The 25508-nt window shown below is 42.0% G+C and overlaps 1 protein-coding gene across 3 annotated transcripts in view; it reads right to left on the bottom strand.

Annotated features, from left to right (window-relative positions):
- The window catches only part of EHF (ETS homologous factor), a 51467-nt gene that overhangs the window by 20765 nt on the left and 5194 nt on the right, over positions 1-25508 (bottom strand). Inside the window, exons 2-3 of one of the 3 annotated variants that reach the window (XM_088668837.1) lie at positions 20925-20981; positions 282-381 (exon numbers count right to left, since the gene is read on the bottom strand). In XM_088668837.1, the coding sequence (XP_088524963.1) occupies positions 282-378 (97 nt within the window). In that variant the 5' untranslated portion in view covers positions 379-381; positions 20925-20981. Of the gene's footprint in view, positions 1-281; positions 382-18863; positions 18988-20924; positions 20982-25508 lie in introns of those variants that run through there. The other 2 variants (XM_035116472.3, XM_060274878.2) reach the window with 2 other exon arrangements.

Genomic DNA, 25508 nt, shown 5'->3' with positions numbered 1-25508 from the left:
ATAGCGTATAATCACCATCATCTTCCAAATAAATAGCAGGAATAAACAGGGTATAATAAATTACCATGAAATATAAATTGCATTGGTTACACTGCATTCCATTTTGGTAGGGTGGAATTTTCTAGTTTTTTTAAATTAAGGAATACAGTAAAATTGTAATGCAAACAATAATATTGCAGTAAAGTAGACTGGATAGTTTATCCCCAAGCGGAATAAGGGCAAAATAAAGGTTTACAACTCCCATGTCGATTCAAAGATCACCAAGGGTGAATTCTTCCTACCATGACATGTGGGGTATCCATCTGTCCAGGACGGCTGCTCGTGGAGAAGACTTGTGACTGAATTAAGACTCATTCTGCCAGTTCCTTCTAAAATCATGGTCTGCAAATGAACCAAACAGCTGACTTAGCCCAAACGTCTTGCTGCACAAATACCAATAATATCCCATCAAAAGCAAACAATGGTAAATGCCACAGCCCAGGTTAGGAACAAGTTGCCACAACCCCTTTCTAGCTGAAATAAAACTTCCTACTGGCAAAACATTGCTGTGCCTAATTTTCATATGCATGAATCAAGTTTCTACAGCCACCCATCCATAAAAGAATAAACTGTAATAAAGAAGGAAGCAGAATTAAATGAAAAAACAAGACAGCAACCGACCTTTACCTACTCCCATTTGAAAGACATTAAGGGGGAGAAAGAAAGAAAGAAAGAAAGAAAGAAAGAAAGAAAGAAAGAAAGAAAGAAAGAAAGAAAGCTGAATTTTCTCCCCCAATCTTTCTTTGAGTACTAAAATGTCCTTAGTGCTATTTGACTCCCCAAAACCTGAGTTTAAAAGGTTTATATACTAAAACCATATTTTCCCTCAAATAAGCACATGCTCCCTAAATTTGGATTGCTCCCTAAATTTGTGCAATAATTTCTTGATAACATTAAACATTAAAACATTGGAACCAAGGGCCATAAAATACAGTAAGTTCTGAACAGCTGTGCACTCTTTTATAAATGTGTTTTAAAATTTATTTTCAGTCATATATGCAGACATCTGGAATAAACAACATTTATATTGTATCAACATAAAATACAGGCTTCTACTCATTGGTAAAGATTAACCTTGATTAACAAATAGCCAACTAGACAGAAAGTTGGACCAAAGATAAGCAGAAAGACAACGTAAGAAAGTGTTCTAAATGTTATCAAAATGTTTTACCTTGCTATGCTTAATAAACACTATTTGTTCTCAGACTGCTAACACACACAAAACAGAAATGTAATGTATATTTAGAGAGACATTTGATGTCAAGTATTACAAGACTTTTTAAAAACGGAAAAGCCTGATTTAATAATAATATGTGTGCATCTTCTTAATCCCAGACTCTAGGAAATACTTCAAAGATTCTTTGCATACATGGATACAACCCTGTGAATTATACTATAATCTATGAAAAACTTCCAGGCTTAACAACAGCTCCATAACATATGAATTAGAAAAGCACAGGGAGCCACACAGCACCAACCAACATTTACTATCCACTGCCAAATTCTTCTGCCAGTCTCATGGGAATACTAAATGCAATCATTCACTGGATCAGTCTAACAATACAGTATTTCAAAATGACATTGAAATAGATCATAAGGCTTTCAACATTGATTCATATGAACTATTAAACCAGCATCTGTTTCCCAAGTTTCCTTCAGGGAATCTAGAGGTGGTTTTAAACAAGCTTTCAATGCTTTATATAATTACTGGTCTCTTTCTTAAAATTTGTACAACAACTGGTCAAGAGTATTGTGGAGTTTTACTAACAAACACCTTTTGCGTTGGACAGGGGGAGGGGAATTTGGAGCCCTCGTGGCCTCCACTCATGACCTACCAGCCACCAACCTGGCATACAGCTTCTCCTTCTGCCCAAACCTGTGGGTGGGTGTGCCACTGTTGACAGGCTGTACAAACTCAGGGTCCATTGGATCCTGAACCAGCCATGCTGTTGTCACGTGACAATACTGGTCCTGATCCAGTCCCAAACACTGCACCAGTTTCAGGTTGGTGTAGGAATCTGGTGTAGCAATTTGTGTCCCCCGCCTTCTGCCCTGGTGCACGGCCAGGATGCAGATATGATGGTAGTCCCAACCCTCTGTAAGGCCCCCTCCCTAGGCTGTGTTTTACTACTTCCAAAACCAGACCAGGGCCAAACTGAAAGGAAAATTCCAGTTTGAAACCCACAACATTGTTTTGACATTGTCACAGTGACCTTCCTTCTTTATATCTTTCCCTCCCTACTTTCCTGGCTTTTAACTCATAAGCCTGAAGCCAGGGCCTGTCTCTCATTATCATTATTATTTTATTAATGTGAACTTCTGGGAAATAATAGTTGCCTGAAAATGGGACTAGAAATATAACCAACTAACTTGTTTCACAGCTAACCAATGTTAGTCATGAAGAGCAATGGGACTACAGTATATTGCAGGCATAGGCAACCTTGGCTCTCCAGATGTTTTGAAACCACAACTCCCATGATCCCTAGCTAACAGGGCCAGTGGTCAGGGATCATAGGAGTTGTAGTTCCAAAACATCTGGAGAGCCAAGGTTGCCTATGCCTGGTATATTGTAACTAGCGCTCCAGTCCAAGCCCTGGCTCAACAGCCCTTCTGATCCTGCCAGGTGGGGCAGCTAGCTGCATTTCATTTGAAAGTTCTTGGAAATAGCTAAAGACACAGAAGGCAAAGCCCAGCAAGAAGTTGCAAAAGAGTTGTTGATCACCAATATCTTCACATGCATCAGGAAGATTTTGGGCATTGCATGGCAGGACAGAGTCTCAAACAAAGATGTGCTCCCCCAAGGACACATTCCCAGCAGATTCGCACTCCTGTCTCGGCAACTTCTAGCTGGCTTGGTCATTTCTGAATGGAAAATGGCAGGATCCCCAAGGATGTGTGCTCTATAAGGAGCTGCCTTCAGGCACCAGGCACTCTGTGTAGGAATCCCTTGCAGGCGACCACAGTGCCTGGAGACATACAGGTTGTGCGTTCATAGGAGTTACCAGAGGAGGAATGGCTGCTGGGTGGAGCGCAGAGAAAGAAACGCTATGGTCCAGCTGCAGCAGCACAACTGGACGCCTTCATCTGACCCAGCTGCAACCAAACATGTCTCTCCCGAATTGGTCTCTACAGCACAGCAGGCACTTTAACTCTCTAACAGATTAACCTCACCCCCCCCCCCCAAAGCACACTCCTTCACTGTGTCCTGAGATAGATGGATGCCCACATCCCATGAAGACCTGTCATGAAATTTTCTACTTTTTAGAGTCCTCTGAAGCATTTCCAGTAGCCATAGTATTTCAGTCAGCGCCTTAGACTACAACAATGTCCCTTAGCATTGTGCTATCCTATATTCCTATGAATAATCAATTACCAGGCAACATTCGATACCTTATTTTTAACATATGAAGACATCAACAACTCAGAACCAGGTTACCCGAAAGAGCACTTTCCTCTGTACAGACCTGTGAAATCACTTAGATCATCTGGTGAAGCTGTATTTGTGGTCCCGCACCCTACAGAATATTATAGGGTGGGGACCTGAAAACAGGCATTTTCTGCTGTTGCCCTTGTTCTGGGGGATAGCCTTCCCTCTGCCATACACGAAGCAGCAAAAATCAGTTGCTTTAGATGTCTTGTAAAGACTTATCTTTTTGTCCAGGCTTTCCCTGACCTCATAAGATTGGACCCTGATTTCTGTCTATTAATTTCCTTAATCTGCCTTATTTGCATTTATGTTTTTATACTGGTTTACTGATTGTAGGCAGTATCTTTGTTTTTCATGGGCATTTCACATAGTGTACACACTTAGAGATTTTAAGATTATGAAGCAGTTTAGAAATGCATTGAAATGAATAAGTAATCCATAAGAAATATGAATATATTTCTCAGGAAACACACAGACACACACACGTCCAACAGAAATTTCAGAATTCATAGGCTTAAGACTATTTACACTTACCGGTACCCAGAAATGTTGATCTGCTGAATGTTCTCCCCAAGGAAACACACCTGGCACGGCCACCATCATTCTAGGCATAAGGCTAAGACCTTTTCTTTACTCAGGTAATGAGGATGATGGTTCTCATCTTTTATTAGAGTGGGTGATTATTATGTTATTGGAGGAGCATTTTAGATAGTTTGGGCTGGATTCAACTAACCCGATGCACTAGTGCAAATCAGTGCAAAAACTCCTACTAGTGCGATGGGGTTTTCCTCCTCTCCTTCCACCCTGTGTGCTATCTGTGACTCCCATAGGACAACCACCAGAACAGCATGCAGGGGAAGAGAGGGGAATTCATTCTGTTTGGCACTGACAGAACAGTCCAGCTACAGCCATGCTGAGTTCCACCCTTAGTATTATAGGTTGTTTCCCATTTTCTGGTTTTCATTGTTTATATATGTTTCATTTACCCTGTTAACAAATGATGGCAATGATGATGATGGATGGTACATTTGAAATCAATTACTCCTGTTTTGATTGGTGGCAATTTGGATTGTCTTGCCACATCAGGACATGTATAATACCCAAACATTGGGAATGTTATGTAGGGAACAATACTATCACAGTCCAGGGAGTGTACAAGGTTGTCTCATTCAACAATAGCAGTTTAGCTGTGATGGCCAAACTGTTCGGATTTGGGTCCTTGCACCACCAATTCATGGTTTTAGAATAGAGAAGTTTGTGGGCTACCAATACTCTACTTTATGTTCCAACTTTGAAAGGTGTGGACCAAGATTATATCACCCTTGTGCAGGAATTTTAGCCATTTACTGGTTTACACGCCACACTTTGAAAACGGTGGTCAGAATATCTTTTAGGGACTTGGGTATGCCCAGTAGTAATTTTTAATCTCCCTCCTATCCAATGTTGAACAACAGATCACGCTACCAAAATAACCCCGGCAGATGAAGATACAGCAGAGGGAGAAATTCAATGTTTCATCACCACAAGCGTTTCTGTTTGCCAGACAGAGCAATCTCCCCTCTCCTTCCTCCATGCTGTCCTGGGGTTCTCCCAAACTCCCAGAGCAAATTTGTGTGTTGGGGACAGGGGAAGCCCTGTTGCACTAGTGGGAGTTCTTGCACTGGCTTCCACAAGCACGTTGGGTTAGTTGAATTAATAAGGGCCTGGGTGAATAAAAATGTCTTAGCCTTATACGGTTTGGCAGCATTGCAGGCCTGGCACCCCCACCATAGTCTGGCCTGGCCTCTGGCTGTTGGAGCTGCCCAGCCAGCTGAACATTCACCTCACTGACCAGGAATTGGATCCAAGCCTGCCTTCAGATTGGCCAATGGTAGGTAGGCTTGTATGCAGGGCTTCCCTAGGGTGCCGGCCTTCCCTCAGCTTTGCTCCCGGAGCATTCATGATAGCCTGCCCTGGCCCCGGAGCTCAGCTCTTCTTAGATGAACCCAGCCCTGAGTCTATTAGTGTTAGAAAATGCTAAGGAATAAGTGGTCTGTAATGTTTCCCTTTAATAAACTGTATGTTAAAATTATGCAAATATATATATTTTTGACGCCTTGGTAGCATTTTATTTTACGTCACAGCCTGAAAATCTGGAATGGCTTGTGAACTCTCATTTGTTTTTGTAGGATTTAATATGCATTTCTTAATTAAGATATGCATATATGTGGCATTATGTTGACTGAGCAACATATATGCATCATAAGGTGATCTGTAATTTTAATTATTTATGTATGTTTTTCATCATAAATGAACAATTGCTAATGAGGAAGCTCACTGAATTCAGATCCTAAATTTTAATATTTTGCTGAGAGCTGAGGATGGATTGGCAAGGCTTTTACAGGTTGTATGCATTCTATCTGACTGGAGTTTGAGGCAATTACAAGATTGTTTTGTATTAGACTGAGGAATGAAGTATCCAAAAGAGGGAATGTTGCAGTGTTGGGTAACCTCAATTATCCTCACATCGACTGGTCATGACAAAGAGGTAAAATTTCTAGATTCTCTAAATGACTGCCCTAGAACATTTGGCAATTATTTCTAAAGATAAAATAACGAAGCACATTCTGCCTTGCTGAAGCAGAGCCAACATGTCTTCTGCCTATTTGAGTTCTCTGAGAGTGTCAACAAGCATATTGATAGAGGTGATCAGTTTAAATAGCGCACTTTCAAAAAACTTCTAATAAGGTACCTCACCAGATACTCCCGAGTAAGCTTAACAATCATGGACTAAGAAAAGAGATCCTTTTGTGGATCAATAATGGAAAGTTCTCCTGATGGGGAGATGTAGAAACTGAAGTCCCCCAAGGATGAGTATTTGGACTTGCACTTTTTTCTCTTGTTAATAATGCAAACAAGCTTAAAGTGATGCATGTTGGAGCAAAAACTCTTTATTTCATATATATGCCTGTGAGATTTGAACTGGCTACCAGGAGCGAGATCTTGAGGAAGATGTTTTCTTATGCTATTGGAGTGGTGGTGCCTTAATGTCATAAAAATTGAGCAAGTAAATAAAATGATAAATTGTGCTTGGGAAAAGTACTGTATGTGTTCTGCAATATGACGATTGTGTTAGGCTTACAACTACCATTATTGGGGTTCACTGAATGCCACTCAACTCGGCTTACTCAACTCTAATTTCCCACTTTTCCAGAGAAATAAATTGAAACTAGAGAGTCCATCAAACTAGAGAGTCCACAGAGGTTACTTTCTGCTGGCCCATCATTATTCAAAACAGACAAATCCAGCCTATTCAGCCCATAGCTGCCAAGTCTCCCATATTCCCCGGGAAACCCCCATTTTTCCAGCTGTTCCTAGCTGAAAAAATGGATATTTTTTTTTGTTTTCCCCCGGTTTATTCTGGCACGGTGGCCATTTTGGAACTGGGTGGAGCATGCTCAGAAGTGACTTTTGATGCTGCTCTGCCCAGTTCCAAAATGGCTGCAGTGCGACTTCTGGCACGGTGGCCATTTTGGAACTGGGCAAAGCAGCATCAAAAGTCACTTCTGAGCATGCTCCACCCAGTTCCAAAATGGCGGCAGCGCTACTTCCAGTCTGCTACTTTCGGCCCGGTCCCTTATTTCTCCGACAGCAACTTGGCAGGTGTGATTCAGCCACATGCTGCCGGGATTACAATAAAGAAAGTAAATACACTCCAAACTTCATATGTTATCCAGCCTTAATAAATATAATCATATTAGAATATTTATTCATCAACAATTGCTTCCGGAACAAAATGTAACTAGATCGCTCCCGTACTCACATGGGACCAAGATATAAAACACAAAGGACATGATCCTTCCCCTGAGGCACAGCACCTGCATGTGGCTTAGTCATAGGGCACCACAGAGTCCTGCAACCCCACCCACCAACTCTTGGCACATTTGGGCAAGCAATGATGCACAAGACCATTGTGGCAGGTAGGAGCTCTGTGTGCACTTTGCCTTCCCATGCAGCTTCTCTTCTCCCATCTGTGAAGCATTGTGGTGACAGCACAAGACACAACTACAAAAAACAACAACAACCTCATTGCAAGGAGGGCACAAGTCATTGGCAGCCAGCTCTATTGCCCATGGTGAAGAAATGGAAGATGGATTGTGGTTGGCAAGAGATAGGAAGGTTATCCTATATAATAAAGTGCAAGTGTCTCTGCGTCCGGTCCCTGTGTCCGCGCTACTGCGCATGTGCCCCACGGACACAGGGATTGGACGCAGAGACTTGACGTACACACACACACACACACACACACACTCTCCCCACCCCTCTGCCTACCGTTTCCCTCGCAGTCCTCAGAAGAATCGCGGCCTTCTCCTGGGCGCCCGCTGGCCAGCTGGGCTCAGCGAGCGCCCCGACGAAGCGGCGGCCGTGGGAGGGGCCAGCCACCCCCCCACGTGCCGCCGCCACAGAAAGAGGCCGAATGTTCTAGCACCCGTTTATTAAACGGGCTGAATGACACTAGTGAATTAATAAAAAGCAGATAGGGTTAGCGATGGTCAGAGAAGGAACGCGTGGAGAAATAAATGAATGCTGACTATAGAACAGTAGGACAAAAGAGGGAGCTTGAAGCACAGAATGCTCTGAGAATGAGTTTCAGTAGCAATCCAGAGAAGGGGTCCAGAATATGAGCAGGTCCCTATCAATCCACATCACTGTTCTAAAATATAACACTTTGTTCCACATGAAAAGATTAGCATCTTTGATGGCAGCAGTAACTAACCTGCTGTTATTATTGCGAGAACCTTTTAAAAGCCCTTAAAGTTAAATGGAATGGATATAAAATCCAATGACGTGGATCCTGATTTCAGTCAGCAGACTTCCCACCTCTCTCTCCCCACTCCAGTCACCCATGCCTTCCCAAAAGCCATTCTTGATGGCTAGTGTACCCTCCATAATGGCATGGGATATGGTGTAGTGGTGTAGAGGAAAGAGGGAATCCGCAAAAAATCAGGGTAACCCTAACCTGCCACCTTAGTTTATAAGAAAAGAGACAAACAATCAGAAGCATTTCTTCAGGTAAAGCACAGGTAAGGCTGGCATTCATTCCAGTAGCTAGTAGCTGGTGGCCAGTAGCTTTTGTTGTTGTTGTTGTTTAGTCGTTTAGTCGTGTCCGACTCGTGACCCCATGGACCAAAGCATGCCAGGCACTCCTGTCTTCCAGTAGCTTAGGTAAAGGTAAAGGGACCCCTGACCATTAGGTCCAGTCGTGACCAACTCTGGGGTTGCGGCGCTCATCTCGCGTTATTAGCCAAGTGAGCCGGCGTATAGCTTCCAGGTCATGTGGCCAGCATGACAAAGCCACTTCTGGCGAACCAGAGCAGTGCACGGAAACGCCGTTTACCTTCCCGCTGTAGTGATACCTATTTATCTACTTGCACTTTGACGTGCTTTTGAACTGCTAGGTTGGCAGGAGCTGGGACCGAGCAACAGGAGCTCATCCCGTTGCGGGGATTTGAACTGCCGATCTTCTGATCAGCAAGCCCTAGGCTCTGTGGTTTAACCCACAGCGCCACCCACGTCCATGTCTTCCAGTAGCTTAGATTACCTTTAAAAAGGATGGCGCATGTATGAATGAGAGATTGATCATGAATTGCGTTAAGTTTGGCCTGCTAAGTAAATACCTTCATTGATAATGATGCTGTAGGTAGCTATTTCCTGAATAAGCAAGCTTCTCTTCCTATCAGTCTTACATTTCTATGAATCTACCCCAAAGCTGTCTCTACCTCATAACACAGGTGAGCAAACATCCCTCTAGACTGGGTAGATTAGTCTAAAAATATATAGAATGCTACTATTTTCTGTAAGTGTTCCAACATGACCAATGGTCAGGGGTGATGGGACCTGTCATCCAACAACATCTGGATGACATCATGCTCAGTACACTGGATTGTACATGTTCTGGATTGTACACAGTTGTTCATTTTGATTAAAATTCTTGGGGTGTAGGAAAACGTCAAAAGAATCTACTGTTTCCCCATGTGTTCCCATTGGGCTTATTCTGTGGTAGGGTAAGTCTGAAGCTGTCCATAGCTATCTTCAGTTTAGATGTGCTTAGCACTTAGCTGTTATAAGTGCCAGCTCAAAAACACATATGCTTGCTTGTGCAAGTGATCTACTCAAATGAACAGGGTAACACCAGCTAACAATACTCATAAAAATCTTAGGGCCAAACTAGACACTGTGCAATTGCATGAATGATTTCTAAAAGTAAAAAAAAAAGGAGGGTGCGTTCTGAAAAACCATTGGTGGGGGTGCTTTCATCCTTTGTCACAGTTTTGGTCCAAATTTCCCTCTCACATTGGGGAAAAAATCCCAGTAGTGGGAGTAGACGGTTTGATTCCGGTTAAATAGCAGCTGCTAGTCATGTAAATATTTATACATATTGGCATTTGGGTAGAATGAATATCTTCTTTGTCTTTGTTACGAATGTTCATGCTAGTTTTATATATTCTGGAAAGCATTCTCATGATGAAGGAGAGCACTGTCTAGCTTAATAGCTTAAAAGGGCAACCCAAATGATCAAGGGCTGGAGGAAAGGTTACAGCATTTGAGGCTTTTTGGCTCATGGGGAGGGGGGAGGCTGCAAGAGGGGACATGATAAAGGTGCGTAAAATTATGCACACTTCTTCTCTCATATTATTAGCACCCCGTGTTAGCCAACAAAACTTAATGAGGAAAACTTAAGGACAGACAAAAGGAATTACTTCATGCAATGCCTAGTTGAATTATGAAATTTGCTGCCACAAATTGTGGTAATGGCTCGGTTGACTTTAAAAGGAGATTAGACAAAATCAAGGAGGATAAGATTGACAACAGGTTGCATTTAATAGTGGCTTTCCTGAGCAAAGAAGGGCACCTGATTTTGATTGATCTCTCCTATCCAGTGGCAGCTTCTGTGTGTCGTGCCCCCAAGAGCTTCTCCTGTGAGTTGGAGAACCCTCTGGAACAGCATGGAATATTTGGCAAATATAGGGTGCCTTGCCTTAAACATTTCCACAAGCACAAATTCACCATGAGCTATGGGATGGGTGAAGATGTCCATTTTGGTTTTTTTCAGTTTCCCAGTCTTAATTTCGGTTTTCAACACATCGGTTTGCAATATTTTTTGAAAAAAAGTAATCAGTGTTTCAGGGCAAATTTCTCCCAACATACACAATTTTAATGCAATTTTTGAATTTTATTTTCACTGACATATACATTTATATGCACACTTTAAACTTGCATACAGTGTGCATCTCTTGAATTGCAGTGAAAAAGGGGGACAATGGCAAAGTTCGAAGGATTGCATTTCAGTTTGCATATTGTTTCACAAAGTGCAAATTTGGCAAGTTCGCATTTAGATGGGAACTGAATCCAGTTTCTTCCCCTCCTCTATACCGGATACGACCCGGAGTGTACTAATTGTGATGGCTATATATCACCTGCAGGATCAGAGGCAGGGAAGCGACCGTGGGAGAGTGCTGGTGCACTCGTTCCCTACTTTGGGGCACAGAAGTCCAGTTTGATGCAGCAGGGACCTTGCTGTGTTCTTGTGCTTGCAAATGCAGCATGCTCCTTTTAAAGCAAAGAGTCTGGCATTCCAGAAGCAGACTGCGATGCAATGCCTTATTCTAGAGCGGTGTTGACTTAAAGAGTGTGCTGGCTAGATGTTTGCTCATCTTCTATAAATATTATTTAAGATCAAGAAAGCAATATAAGATTTCGCTGCTGCGGTTCCAACACAACATATAAAAAGAAATCGAGGGCAGCTTGACATGTGCAGTTTAGGGCGGTGTCAAGTCAGTGCACGCATGAAGGCGTCAGCCTTCGCTATCTTTCTCAATCCATCTCCAAATCCCATATAAGTAGAAATCAAACCAGCACCTTCCAAGAAATGTGCTGTTAAAAATGACTGTGGTCAGCCCTTTTGCACATGCACCTGTCTGAGTGGTAAGCAGAATGCCACCCTGAAGAAACAAAACCTTAGAATGATAGATTGGGTGACCCAAGAGACATTGGCCAAGCCTGAGTTCTACTGAAATCAATGGGACTTAAGTTACGTTATGGCCAGCTTGTCCCACTGATTTCAACGGGATTAAAGTGTGAATAAAGTTATGTTGTTACTTATTAAATGTGTAGGGACCCAGGTGGCGCTGTGGGTTAAACCACAGAGTCTAGGGCTTGCTGATCAGAAGGTCGGCGGTTCGAATCCCTGCAACGGGATGACCTCCCATTGCTCGGTCCCAGCTCCTGCCAACCTAGCAGTTTGAAAGCACATCAAAGTGCAAGTAGATAAATAGGGACCGCTCCGGCGGGAAGGTAAATGGCGTTTCCGTGTGCTGCTCTGGTTCGCCAGAAGCAGCTTTGTCCTGCTGGCCACATGACCTGGAAGCTGTCTGCAGACAAACGCCGGCTCCCTCGGTCTATAGAGCGAGATGAGCACCGCAACCCCAGAGTCGGACAAATACATAATAAAAACAATACAAAACCAACAATAAAGGTAAAGGTAAAGGACCCCTGACAGTTAAGTCCAGTCGCAGACAAATCTGGGATTGCGGCGCTCATCTTGCTTTACAGGCCGAGGGAGCCGGCATTTGTCCACAGACAGTTTTTCCGGGACATGTGGCCAGCATGACTAAGCCACTTCTGGTGCAACTGAACACCGAAACCAGAGCAACGCATGGAAACACTGCTTACCTTCCTGCCGAAGCGGTACCAATTTATCTACTTGCACTTTCTGGCATGCTTTCAAACTGCTAGGTTGGCAGGAGCTGGGACTGAGCAACAGGAGCTCACCCCATCACAGGGATTCGAACCACCAAACTTCTGATCGGCAAGCCCAAGAGGCTCAGTGGTTTAGAACACAGTGCCACCCGCGTCCCAAAAACAATAATACACCCTCCCCAAAACACATTGAAAGGGCATAGAAAGGTAATCAGCTGAAGCCAAAGACCTGGTTATAAGGAAATGTTTTCGCCTGTCCCGAGGGAAATCTCCCTGGGGAGAGCATTTCACAAACGGGGAGCCACTGCAGAAAAGGTCCGTTCTTGTGTTGCCACCCTCCTGACCTCTCATGGAGCAGGCACACAAAGGAAGTTCCTCTGGCTCCAACTGCACATGTGTCAAACCAGTGGTGGTCACAACAGCAGCAAAAGGAAAAGGTATATATGCTCAGCAGCCCAAGGAAGAAGCCTCTCCTCTCCCCTCCCCCTCCCAATGCTTCTCCTCCAACGCTGCTGCAGAAAATAGCTCCCACAGTGCTTGCTTTGAATTAGGCTAGATTCAATACAATGGAGCATTTATATGTCAAAAAGACTGGAAACAGGTTGTCAAGGTAAAATTCACCGTAAACAGAGACGTTAATTCAGTTGTTGGCATGGCTCTCTGTTATCTCCTCAGTGCCTTCCAAAGGGTATTAACCCTACCTTTTGGCAGCATGGTTATTTATTATACTATATTATTTTTTGCACCTGCTGCTTAGCCCTGATAACAGCTCACACTATGCTTTGATTTGCTGGGCTATTTGAAAAACAAAAGCAAAAAAAGGCCTCGGCAACCTGAGCTGGTTTGATGACAGCACTTTTCCTAAGTATATGACTTTCTACTGTCATGTGTGAATATCCCATTGCTTCCAACATGCAGAGTCCAATTGGAGGAGGAGCAGTCTCCCAAGATGAGATGTGACTTTGTCTTTTTCAAATGCCCAGCTATAAGCAAGTGTGCAAATTGTGAAGGAAGTGTGAGCAAGCTTTCCCCTCATTCACCCCATTTCCTTTGCTCTACCACCCTTGAATGACAATACTATGAGCAAATGCATTCAAAGGAAGTGATGAAAGGGGAAGTCATTGTTGAACAAATGGCTTCCCAAGCTCTCTGTAATTCAGGATCATGGCACAATAGGTATATGCAAATCATGGCTAAGGAAAAGAAAACAGTCCAGCCAGCCAGTCATCAAAAGGTTTTTCTATGGATCTTTATGTAGCTAACAGCAAGTACTGGTAAAGAAAGCAATGTAAAACATGGAACTAAAATTGTTTCATGTTGAGATCAACGGTTGGAACTATCACTTATGCCTTACCCAAAATTGTGGGTATTGCAAAAATAATACCAATAATAAATGCAAAGACAAAACTGCTCTAGTCGTCTTTGCATTTGTTATTAGTATTATTTTTGCATTTATTTCTGCATTTATACCCCACATTCCCTTAAAGGAATTCAAGGTCGTGTGCACATTTCCTCTCCACCCCATTTTATCTTCACAATAACCCTGTGAGGTGGGTTGTTGTTGTTTAGTCGTTTAGTCATGTCCGACTCTTCGTGACCCCATGGACCATAGCACGCCAGGCACTCCTGTCTTGCACTGCCTCCCGTAGTTTGGTCAAACTCATGTTCGTAGCTTCGAGAACACTGTCCAACCATCTTGTCCTCTGTCGTCCCCTTCTCCTAGTGCCCTCAATCTTTCCCAACATCAGGGTCTTTTCCAAGGATTCTTCTCTTCTCATGAGGTGGCCAAAGTATTGGAGCCTCAGCTTCACGATCTGTCCTTCCAGGGAGCACTCAGGGCTGATTTCCTTAAGAATGGATAGGTTTGATCTTCTAGCAGTCCATGGGACTCTCAAGAGTCTCCTCCAGCACCATAATTCAAAAGCATCAATTCTTCGGCGATCAGCCTTCTTTATGGTCCAGCTCTCACTTCCATACATCACTACTGGGAAAACCATAGCTTTAACTATACGGACCTTCGTCGGCAAGGTGATGTCTCTGCTTTTTAAGATGCTGTCTAGGTTTGTCATTGCTTTTCTCCCAAGAAGCAGGCGTCTTTTAATTTCGTGACTGCTGTCACCATCTGCAGTGATCAAGGAGCCCAAGAAAGTAAAATCTCTCACTGCCTCCATTTCTTCCCCTTCTATTTGCCAGGAGGTGATGGGACCAGTGGCCATGATCTTGGTTTTTTTGATGTTGAGCTTCAGACCATATTTTGCGCTCTCCTCTTTCACCCTCATTAAAAGGTTCTTTAATTCCTCCTCACTTTCTGCCATCAAGGTTGTGTCATCTGCATATCTGAGGTTGTTGATATTTCTTCCGGCAATCTTAATTCCTGCTTGGGATTCATCTAGTCCAGCCTTTCGCATGATGAATTCTGCATATAAGTTAAATAAGCAGGGAGACAATATACAACCTTGTCGTACTCCTTTCCCAATTTTGAACCAATCAGTTGTTCCATATCCAGTTCTAACTGTAGCTTCTTGTCCCACATAGAGATTTCTCAGGAGACAGATGAGGTGATCAGGCACTCCCATTTCTTTAAGAACTTGCCATAGTTTGCTGTGGTCGACACAGTCAAAGGCTTTTGCATAGTCAATGAAGCAGAAGTAGACGTTTTTCTGGAACTCTCTAGCTTTCTCCATAATCCAGCGCATGTTTGCTATTTGGTCTCTGGTTCCTCTGCCCTTTCGAAATCCAGCTTGCACTTCTGGGAGTTCTCGGTCCACATACTGCCTATGCCTGCCTTGTAGAATTTTAAGCATGACCTTGCTAGCGTGTGAAATGAGCGCAATTGTGCGGTAGTTGGAGCATTCTTTGGCACTGCCCTTCTTTGGAATTGGGACGTAGACTGATCTTCTCCAATCCTCTGGCCATTGCTGAGTTTTCCAAACTTGCTGGCATATTGGGTGTAGCACCTTAACAGCATCATCTTTTAAAATTTTAAATAGTTCAGCTGGAATATCATCACTTCCACTGGCTTTGTTATTAGCAGTGCTTTCTAAGGCCCATTTGACTTCACTCTCCAAGATGTCTGGCTCAAGGTCAGCAAACACACTACCTGGGGTGTACGAGACCTCCATATCTTTCTGGTATAATTCCTCTGTGTATTCTTGCCACCTCTTCTTGATGTCTTCTGCTTCTGTTAGGTCCTTACCACTTTTGTCCTTGATTATGGTAATCTTTGTACGAAATGTTCCTTTCATATCTCCAATTTTCTTGAACAGATCTCTGGTTTTCCCCATTCTATTGTTTTCCTCTATTTCTTTGCATTGCTCATTTAAGAAGACCCTCTTATCTCTCCTTGCTGTTTTTTGGAAATCTGCATTCAGTTTCCTGTATCTTTCCCTATCTCCCTTGCATTTTGCTTGCCGCCTCTCCTCCGCTATTCGTAAGGCCTCGTTGGACAGCCATTTTGCCTTCTTGCATTTCCTTTTCCTTGGGATGGTTTTCGTTGCTGCCTCCTGTATAATGTTACGAGCCTCCATCCATAGTTCTTCAGGCACTCTGTCCACCAAATCTAAATCCTTAAACCTGTTCCTCACTTCCACTGTGTATTCATAAGGGATTTGATTCAGATTGTATCTTACTGGCCCAGTGGTTTTTCCTACTTTCTTCAGTTTAAGCTGGAATTTTGCTATAAGAAGCTGATGATCTGAGTTACAGTCAGCTCCAGGTCTTGTTTTTGCTGATTGTATAGAGCTTCTCCATCTTTGGCTGCAGAGAATATAATCAATCTGATTTCGATGCTGCCCATTTGGTGATATCCATGTGTAGAGTCGTCTCTTGTGTTGTTGGAAGAGAGTGTTTGTGATGACCAGCTTGTTCTCTTGACAGAACTCTATTAGCCTTTGCCCTGCTTCATTTTGAACTCCAAGGCCAAACTTGCCAGTTGTTCCTTTTATCTCTTGATTCCCTACTTTAGCATTCCAATCCCCTGTAATGAGAAGAACATCCTTCTTTGGTGTCATTTCTAGAAGGTGTTGTAGGTCTTCATAGAATTGGTCAATTTCACTTTCTTCAGCACCGGTAGTTGGTGCATAAACTTGGATTACTGTGATGTTAAAAGGTCTGCCTTGGATTCGTATCGAGATCATTCTGTCATTTTTGAGATTGCATCCCATTACAGCTTTTGCCACTCTTTTGTTGACTATGAGGGCCACTCCATTTCTTCTACAGGATTCTTGCCCACAGTAGTAGATATGATAGTCACCCGAACTGAATTCACCCATTCCCTTCCATTTTAGTTCACTGATGCCCAGGATGTCGATATTTATTCTTGTCATCTCATTTTTGACCACATCCAGCTTACCTCTATTCATGGTTCTTACATTCCAGGTTCCTATGCAATATTTTTCTTTACAGCATCGGACTTTCCTTTCGCTTCCAGGCATATCCACAACTGAGCGTCCTTTCGGCTTTGGCCCAGCCGCTTCATCAGCTCTGAATCTACTTGTACTTGTCCTCCGCTCTTCCTCAGTAGCATGTTGGACGCCTTCCGACCTGAGGGGCTCATCTTCCAGCGTCATAACTTTTATATGCCTGTTGTCTTTGTCCATGGAGTTTTCTTGGCAGGGATACTGGAGTGGCTTGCCAGTTCCTTCTCCAGGTGGATCACGTTTAGTCAAAACTCTCCACTATGACCTGTCCATCTTGGGTGGCCCTGCATGGCATAGCTCATAGCTTCTCTGAGTTATTCAAGCCCCTTCGCCACGACAAGGCATTGATCCATGAAGGGTGGGTTAGGCTGAATTAATGCCTCAGGGAAGAGGAGAATGGTGAGACCCATTTTAGCATAGTAAAGGATATGTAACTAACTTGCCAAATGAAACCCCAAAGAGCATAGATTTTCAGACAATTATATACCACAGATTTTAAAAAGTCACAGGAACATGAGATGAAGCACAGATAGGCTGCTAGCTGCCTATCTGCAGGTCGTTTCCTCCCATTGACACAGATGCCAGGGTGACATGGCTTCAGTTTGTTTATTCCGTATATAAGCATCCCTTGCTGTTGATATTTCAGTCAATATTCCTAGTCGTTCAACAGAGAGTTGTTGGTGGGAAGGGGCCAAGTCTGGTGAACAAGTCTGAAGTTAGAATAAACAATTTAGTGGCAATAGAATGGGAATAGGGTGAGGAGTAACAATGGGCTATTTTCTGACTTATTAGGATGGTCAGAAACTGGAACATTTTATGGAGCTGGTTGATACATCTGGGAGATCCAGAGTCCAGGGGAAGGGGGGTAGAATTAGACAAATGTGGTTAAAGGTATGATAGAAGAAATAACATTTGAATATATGGAAATTTTTGGGGTATAAATGTGAGGCTAAAGGAAGAATAAGAGATGGATGGAAAATAAAGTTAGATTTGGATTAATTAATGAATTATACGGTAGGTTGAGGGTATTTGGGTTTTGTTTTTTTTAGTATATTATAATTGGTTGGGAAATAATGGAAAAATTGTGCCAGAATGATTTAAGATGATAAAAGAAAATTGCTTAATTTAGATTTAATAAATGGATCCAATGTGGGGGGAATCGAGGAAGTCCACAATGTTAATGTTAATGTAATGAATAGATATGTTTTTGCTCTCTTTTTTTTACTATGGTTTTTTTTTGCTTTTTTGTTTTTATTTTTGTGTTAAAATGTCTGAAAACCAATAAATATTATTTTTTAAAAATAGAATAAACAATTTAGAGGAGCAGACTGCATTGAAAAAATGCTAAATTAATTATACAGGTACTCAAAAAACTGCACGCGTGCCCGCACAAACACACACACACACACACTTTATATTCTCCACAACCAAATGCATCCCCAAATAGGAAGGTAAATCCTACATTTACTCATCTCTGTTTGTAATCATGTGGTCAGGAAGCTAGAATCAGAACAAGCTCCAAATGATGAGACAACAGACTGTCAAAGAGCCCCCTCAAGAGCAATTTTTCACACACACATATAACAGCAGTGGGGGGGGGGCATTTTCCACAAGCCATGCCCACCCAGCATCTGTCAGGTGGGAGGTGCCATCCACCTGTAAAAAATGGCCTGCTGGGGAGCTCTGGATTTAGTCTGTTAGGCTGAGAAGGCTCCTGAGAACATATGAATAAAAAAGAAAATAGAGAGTGGACTGGATTCAGCTGTTAGTGGAAGCCAGCACAAGAACTCTTGCTACTGCAATGCTGCCCCTCCCTGTCTTCTGCCCCTGTGTTCCCCTCCAAATCCATTTTGGAGGGTTGGGAGAACTCCCCTAGAAAAGTGCCTTGGGGGATAGAGGAGAGTTTGTTCCATAGAATGATAGAATGATCTCCTTGGTTCTATGTTAAATTCTACACCGTGTTTTCTTTTAACATTATGTAACCACAGCCAGGACAATTGGCTTCCAGGGCAAAGTCTACAGCCAATTAGTCATCGCTACATACCTGCATTTTCCACAAACACATTTGTGCTCAAAGTGATTTACTGGAGAAAACGATTTACTGGAAATAAGCAGTCGACAATAATTGCACATGATTATAACGCACGGCAGAAGTTGTGTTATCACTGCAGCATAACACAAAACAACGCAATAATTAGCAGTTCATTTAAAATGCAACAAAAAGTGAGCCTAAAGCTTACCAACAGGTCAAGTGACAACAGGGAGCTTCACGTCCCAAGCAGATCCAAAGCAGGCCCCGCCAACTCCGACAACAAAAAGAATATTTATACCTAGACACAACAGGCCAGAGAAAAACACCAGCCTTCTCAGGAACGCTCCTAGGGCCAAAGGGTGGGGCAAGCCAGGAGGAAACAGCCACCGCCAGATGGCAAGCATGGAGTCATTCTTTCCCCCTCCCTATGAGCACCAACACCTGTCTGTCCAAATATTAAAGTACTAATGCTACTGGCAACTCTACGTACAGTACATTCAAATCCCAGGCTGGCAACGCAGCAAAAAAGAAAAAAAGGCCAGGAAACGCCAGCAGCTGATCTAGACATCATATCCCAGATTCTTACTGTAAGTGTGTTTATGTCGGAGATAACCAACCCCGTGTACAAAGTGGAAGTGAAGATAGCAGCGCTTCTGTCTGGGCTGCTGTCTGGGCTTCAGCAGGTGCCTGATTGCCAAAATGTACTCTATGCACATGAGACTGGAGCTTTTCAGTACATAGAACAAATTCTTCTAGGCAAGCTCTGTCTCTAGCATATGCTTCTGTAGACGTGGGGTTTGAGCTGCTGGCCATAAACCCATCTCTGAGGTGCATTCATTCTGCGTGTGTTAAATGCCCCAAAGGCATGAGCCACATCTTTGCACTATTGGCAAGATTCTCTTGGCCAAGAGGGAAAGGAAATTATAACAAAATCCAGCCAAAAAAATAAATAAAAGATGGTCATACTGTTGGAAGGAAATTACTTAAGACTGGTGCTGAATTTTTGCATTCCAATGAATGGTCAATGTAACAATGTCTCCCAAGTACTGGGATACAGTATATATATTTGTTATATTTATATTTTATGCTTCCCAAATAGAGTTCAGAGCAGTATTTAACAGTAACCCTGTAAGATAAATTAAGTAGTAAGACAGTGATTGGATTGCTTAAGCCCCACTGAATATGTACGTACTGGATTGTAGCCTTAGTGATTTGTCTGAGGCCACCCAGAGGGCTTCATAGCTAAACAGAGTTTTCCATGTTACTATGCTGTGTCACGTTACTGATGAACAGAAGTGGTTTTGCATAAAACAAACTCCATCTTGAACCATTGCATCAAGATTCCTTATATGCAAAAGGGGGCTGGATGAGGCCACTGGACTCAAAGCCCCCTGCATTCCCCACTACACAATCTAATAAACTGGTGTATCTATTTTTTACAGGCTTCACCTGGTGTACAGAATTTTAGGAAACCTATCTCTGAAAACTAGGGATTGCTAACAGAATGCTGAGGATGTCATCAGACAACACCAGACAACTCTAAAATCCACAGTGCAATTTCATCCTCCAACTACTATACTTACTTTTAAATACTCAAATTATTTATTGGATTATCTCAGAAATTATGCCTCATCAATTTGAATTGGGTCAAACTGGCCCTCAAGCTGACGTATGAGCAATAAAAGATACATAGATACATATAAAATAATCGAGAGTGTGTATGTGTCAGTAGAATACTGTATATGCTTGCAGCAAAAGCCAAAATATATTTACAATTCACCCAAAGAATGTGTTTCAAATTAAGTGAAAAACTGCCAGCCTAGTTTATTGTGGGAGGGCACTTCAGAACACTATTGCCACACTTAGAAAGACCCTGCCCCTTCATAAATACTTTGAGGGATGTTTTCACTATAGCTATGCCAAATAATACTAAATATTATAAATATTACAAAGGTTCGTTCCTGTGAAGAAAGGTTCAAACATCTGAACTTTGCATTCAAATGCCACAGAGGTTGTGCTAAAGTCAGATGCTTGTATTTCTCAAAGTTTTCTGAAGTTGCACCACAAATTTGAACCAACAGAATTCTGAATCATTTTATATGCAGTTGTGTAATAATAATTGTATGTTTTGGTCAAACCCATTATAAAAAAAAGAGACAATTATGTTGGGTACATAGGATTTTCTAACCACAACATCTTGGCTTATTTTTACACGGTCTTTAGATGGCATAAGAGAGCAATTATACTGTATTATAAATTAGTCACTCACCCAAACTCAGTTTTATATCAAAGCTGATTTAGGACTCATGCAAATTCAGGGTTGCATCTAACAACAAAAAGGCAGGTTTTACATATAAATGAATCACTTTAAGAATCATCATAGTAATCTTTCCTGGCTGTATCGTTGGCTAAGAACATAAGAAAACAAAGGACACAAAACTAGGAACCTGAGCATGTAGGACTGTTGTGAAAAGATTTGTTCTCTTCCTGCTGAGAAACCAGGTTAATTCAGTTACCAGCAAATATTGTGGCCTTTCTCCTTAATTTCCCCAAGTCATTGTGACTCAGATACCTTCTACTGCCCCACATCTCAGGGAATAATAGGTATGCATTTTATTCAATCTTTTCCTATTCAGAATAGGACCAAAATGTTAGTTGCTAGTATTCGTGCTGGTCTGTAGGAAGAAAGCCTCTGGAGAGTGATCTTTCCTGTTCCATGTTCTTTTGAATTTCCATGTGCTGCAGCTATAATAGAATCTGAGAGTGCCTTCTGGCTTCATGATTCAGGAATCATGATGTTAACATTGATTTTTGCTAATAAAACTCCTTTGCTCTAATCTTTTTTAGAACCTTGCTCAAGTGACAAAAGTTGAATATTTTCATTAGGATTTCCATAATTCTTACTAACTTCTTTCTATTTTAATTTGTTAGAAGCCACCCATAGTGGCTAGGGCAAGCTAGTCAGATGGGTGACTAACAACAACAACAACAACAATGCTATATGGAGCATCACCCACTGCCACTTTGCTCAGGATTTCAGAATGAGGCATTTGTTTTGACCAATGGCCTCAGCAGTATGCAGAAAAGTCAATACAAAGTTTCAAGTGAAGCTCTAGACCAGGCATCCCCAAACTTTGGCCCTCCAGATGTTTTGGACTACAACTCCCATCATCCCTGACCACTGGTCCTCTTAGGTAGAGATCATGGGAATTGTAGGCCAAAACATCTGGAGGGCCGCAGTTTGGGGATGCCTGCTCTAGACAGCTCCATGTAGCGCTTAAGCTGGAGACTCCATGGATGACATGCAATGATGTCCACCTGCTTGCACAATGGAAATCAATATATGCAAAGGGATTTCTGGCTACCCTGCATGGCTTCACGGCCAACTGCAGAGAGTCCTCCAACACTCCAGAAGAAAAGAGAACGGAGAAGCCTTGCTAGATCTTACCCCAAAAGAGCAGATCTGAGGTGTTTCAGCAGCAGCCATCACCATAACTGTGTATATGTGAATTCGGTATCACTCGTTTCACTCCTTCGTCCCTTTTCCTCCAAGAAGCTTGGAAGAAACCACACAACATTTTCTTCTTATCCCTTATAATCCCTTTTGAGACTATATCTGATAGTTTTATAAACATATAGTTGATAGACTTTGAAAGCTTCTTGATCTTTGAATTTAGAATTGCAGTCCTGCCATCACATTAAAGTAGATCATTATCACTCGCCGTATGTTCCAAATGAGGAAATAAATGCATATTTATTTTAAATTAGGAATCCAGTAGTTGCAGGCAATGGAAAATGGCTCTTTTTTATATAAAACAGGATAGTTAATTACTCCATTGGTTGATAAGCCATGTTTTCAACTACACTTCCTGTTTACTGCACCTGTAACCTAAGCATGCTGCATTCTACATATAGTTTGGGGTTTAATTATGAAAGAATGTCACAACAATACAGTAGTAATTTATTATAATACTAAAGAAATCTGAATTATATTTGTCCAAGTTACATCACCTTTACCTAGATTCTGTTGATAGCTGTTCATTTTTATTTAACTATGTCTTTGCAGGACTACGGACCCAGGTGGCGCTGTGGTTAAACCACTGAGCCTAGGGCTTGCTGATCAGAAGGTCAGTGGTTCGAATCCCTGTGACGGGGTGAGCTCCCATTGCTTGGTCCCAGCTCCTGCCAACCTAGCAGTTCGAAAGCACGTCAAAATGCAAGTAGATAAATAGGAACCGCTACATCGGGAAGGTAAACGGCGTTTCCATGTGTTGCTCTGGTTTGCCAGAAGCGGCTTTGTCATGCTGGCCACATGACCTGGAAGCTATACGCCGGCTCCCTCGGCCAATAATGCGAGATGAGCGTGCAACCCCAGAGTCGGTCACGACTGGACCTAATGGTCAGGGGTCCCTTTACCTTTACCTTGCAGGACTACATCCAAATCATTTGTGTCTTATTCCAAAACATTTGGGCAATCAGAAGTTCTGGAAAATATGTATCTATCTGCATAGGACTGTAGCGACATGATAAAGTTAGATAACAAGAAGCTAGGAACATCATTTATTTTCTTCTTCTTCTTTAGCGATCACTCATAGCCAAGTAAGATTGTCTTCCATGAACAGGGTCCAAGTCAGACTAAGTTGGTCAATCTAGCTTAATATTGTCTACAGTCTATACCAACCAGCAGAATCTCTTTGAGATTCAGACAGGAGTCTTTTCCAGCTCTACTAGACAGAATCTAAGACTTTTTGCATGAGCTATACTACTATACTGAGTTGTGACCCATCCCCTATATAAATTAATTTACTAACAGGAGCTCTGGGTAAATTGTTTTCTTAACCAGGTTCAGATAGTTGTGTACTATGGCTTTTAAATTGGAGCACTTGAGTTGAGCTGTTCATTTCAGTGCAACATTACCCACAATATATAAAATATCCAGCTTCTTGATACTGAAGTTGAAGCAAATGCTTCAGGAGACAGAGTCCACAGATGAGCAGATTTCATGCAGGTTTTTATTCAGGACCAGCCCACCCATGAGGCAATAGCAAGAGATCCACCAGGGCAGCAGATCCAGTTGTCAATCTTTCTTCCCCACTTGCTCCTGTTGTAGATATTCCTTAACCCCCTCCTTCTTCACTGGCAGGAAAGGGGGTGCCATTTTGGAGTCCACTTGGGGTGCCAAAATGCCTTGGGTGGGCCCTAGTCTGTACTTGAGTTCATTGAAATCAATAGGTTACCAACTTTGCATAGGACTGCATTTTTTCTACTCACACAGCACGACCTAGAAGACACATCAGCTCACAACTATCCAGTCTAGAAGAGGCCGTCACATTATTTTTCCTTCGCCCATCTTTGAAGGCACCTTGCAATTATACGTTTCCTGTGGCTGAAACATTAACAGATGACACTCTTCCCCTTGAGAACATTATTGTGGTCCTTCAGATGCCACCCTCTTGCCTGCAGGATATCAAAGAGGGAAAATTCTAACCCCACCCAGACACAAAGGAGTATTTGTACTAATGCTTTGAGGGTGCTGACTGAGCCCATTTCATAGTTGCAGTCAAACAAGACAGATTTGCATAGGGAATGAAATGTGTGGCCCTTAATTTGGAATGGGGTATTTGGGATTTCACAAGCTAAAATGAGGGTGCAACTGACATTTTTTTGAAATATTGATGCAATCAAGCAAATATATCCAGACATGATTGAATTCCGTACAACAGAGGTCTAAATTAGGTTATATCCATATATGCAGGGAATGAACTATACTTTTAAAAGTATTATCTTCAGCAATAGCTGTTATTATCACTGTTGACATTTACTGTATGATGTCAACTTCTAGGTATCTAATTTGCTTAATAGTGTTTACTTTGTGCCTTTAAAGGCTGACCAAATAACACAACTACTTAGAGTTACATATGCTTTCTGAGAACTAGAAATACAATTAATCTTACAATAACCTTTATTTATGTGTGCCTTGATCTAGGGACCTGTGTGGCTTTCCTTGTTCATTTAGAGAAGGCAGCTAAATGCTTGCAAAGAAAATTTAACATGGAGCTGACCAGTCAATTGGAATTAATAGGGAAACTCTCCTAGACATGTTTTTGTATGTCCATCAGAGATCACATCACAAATGAAAGCACTCATGGAAATTACCCAATTAATTCCCTAGTTTAAACATTGCTTTTTGAAAAAATGTCCTAGCTAATTTTTTAGCTGGCAACTTTTAACTTTTAACCATTTCTTGAAATACTTTTCTACAATATAAGTTAAAAGTCTTTTTTTAAAAAAATGAAACCCAGCTTTCCAAGAGTTTTCCCTGACACAGTTGCTCTTCAGTACTTCAGGGACTTTATGTCAAATGACAATATTTCTTTATTGAAACTCTAGGCGTTATTGCTTGAAAGACTAAAAGTAGTGTTCCTTCCCGATATGGTATCTTAAGCACAACACATCTCAAAGAGTTCCTTAGTTCATGATGACGTTCTCTTTCTTTCTTTCTTTCTTTCTTTCTTTCTTTCTTTCTTTCTTTCTTTCTTCTTTCTTTTAAAAAAGTTTTTTCCCCAATTAATTAATACAATTCACCTTCAAACCAAGGAAAGCAAAGAATATGGTTTAACATCACCACCAAAAAGAGATGAAAAATGCTCATTTCTCAACCAATTTGTTCTCAATCACATTATCTTTTGCTCAGACATGCTGTGTTATTGCTGTACCCCATATTCTTAACAACTACAAAACTTTATAATGTTGAGGAGCAGATAGTTTCACCACCCTTTCACAGTCAGGAGGTTGGTGGCCATTCACACATCATCCACATATCCTTCAAAACAATTCAAAATAATATTTATTG

Source organism: Zootoca vivipara, chromosome 1 (genome assembly GCF_965207765.1).
Source record: "Zootoca vivipara chromosome 1, rZooViv2.hap1.1, whole genome shotgun sequence".
NCBI classification, from domain to species: domain Eukaryota; kingdom Metazoa; phylum Chordata; class Lepidosauria; order Squamata; family Lacertidae; genus Zootoca; species Zootoca vivipara.
This window is presented reverse-complemented; position numbering and strand designations above follow the sequence as displayed.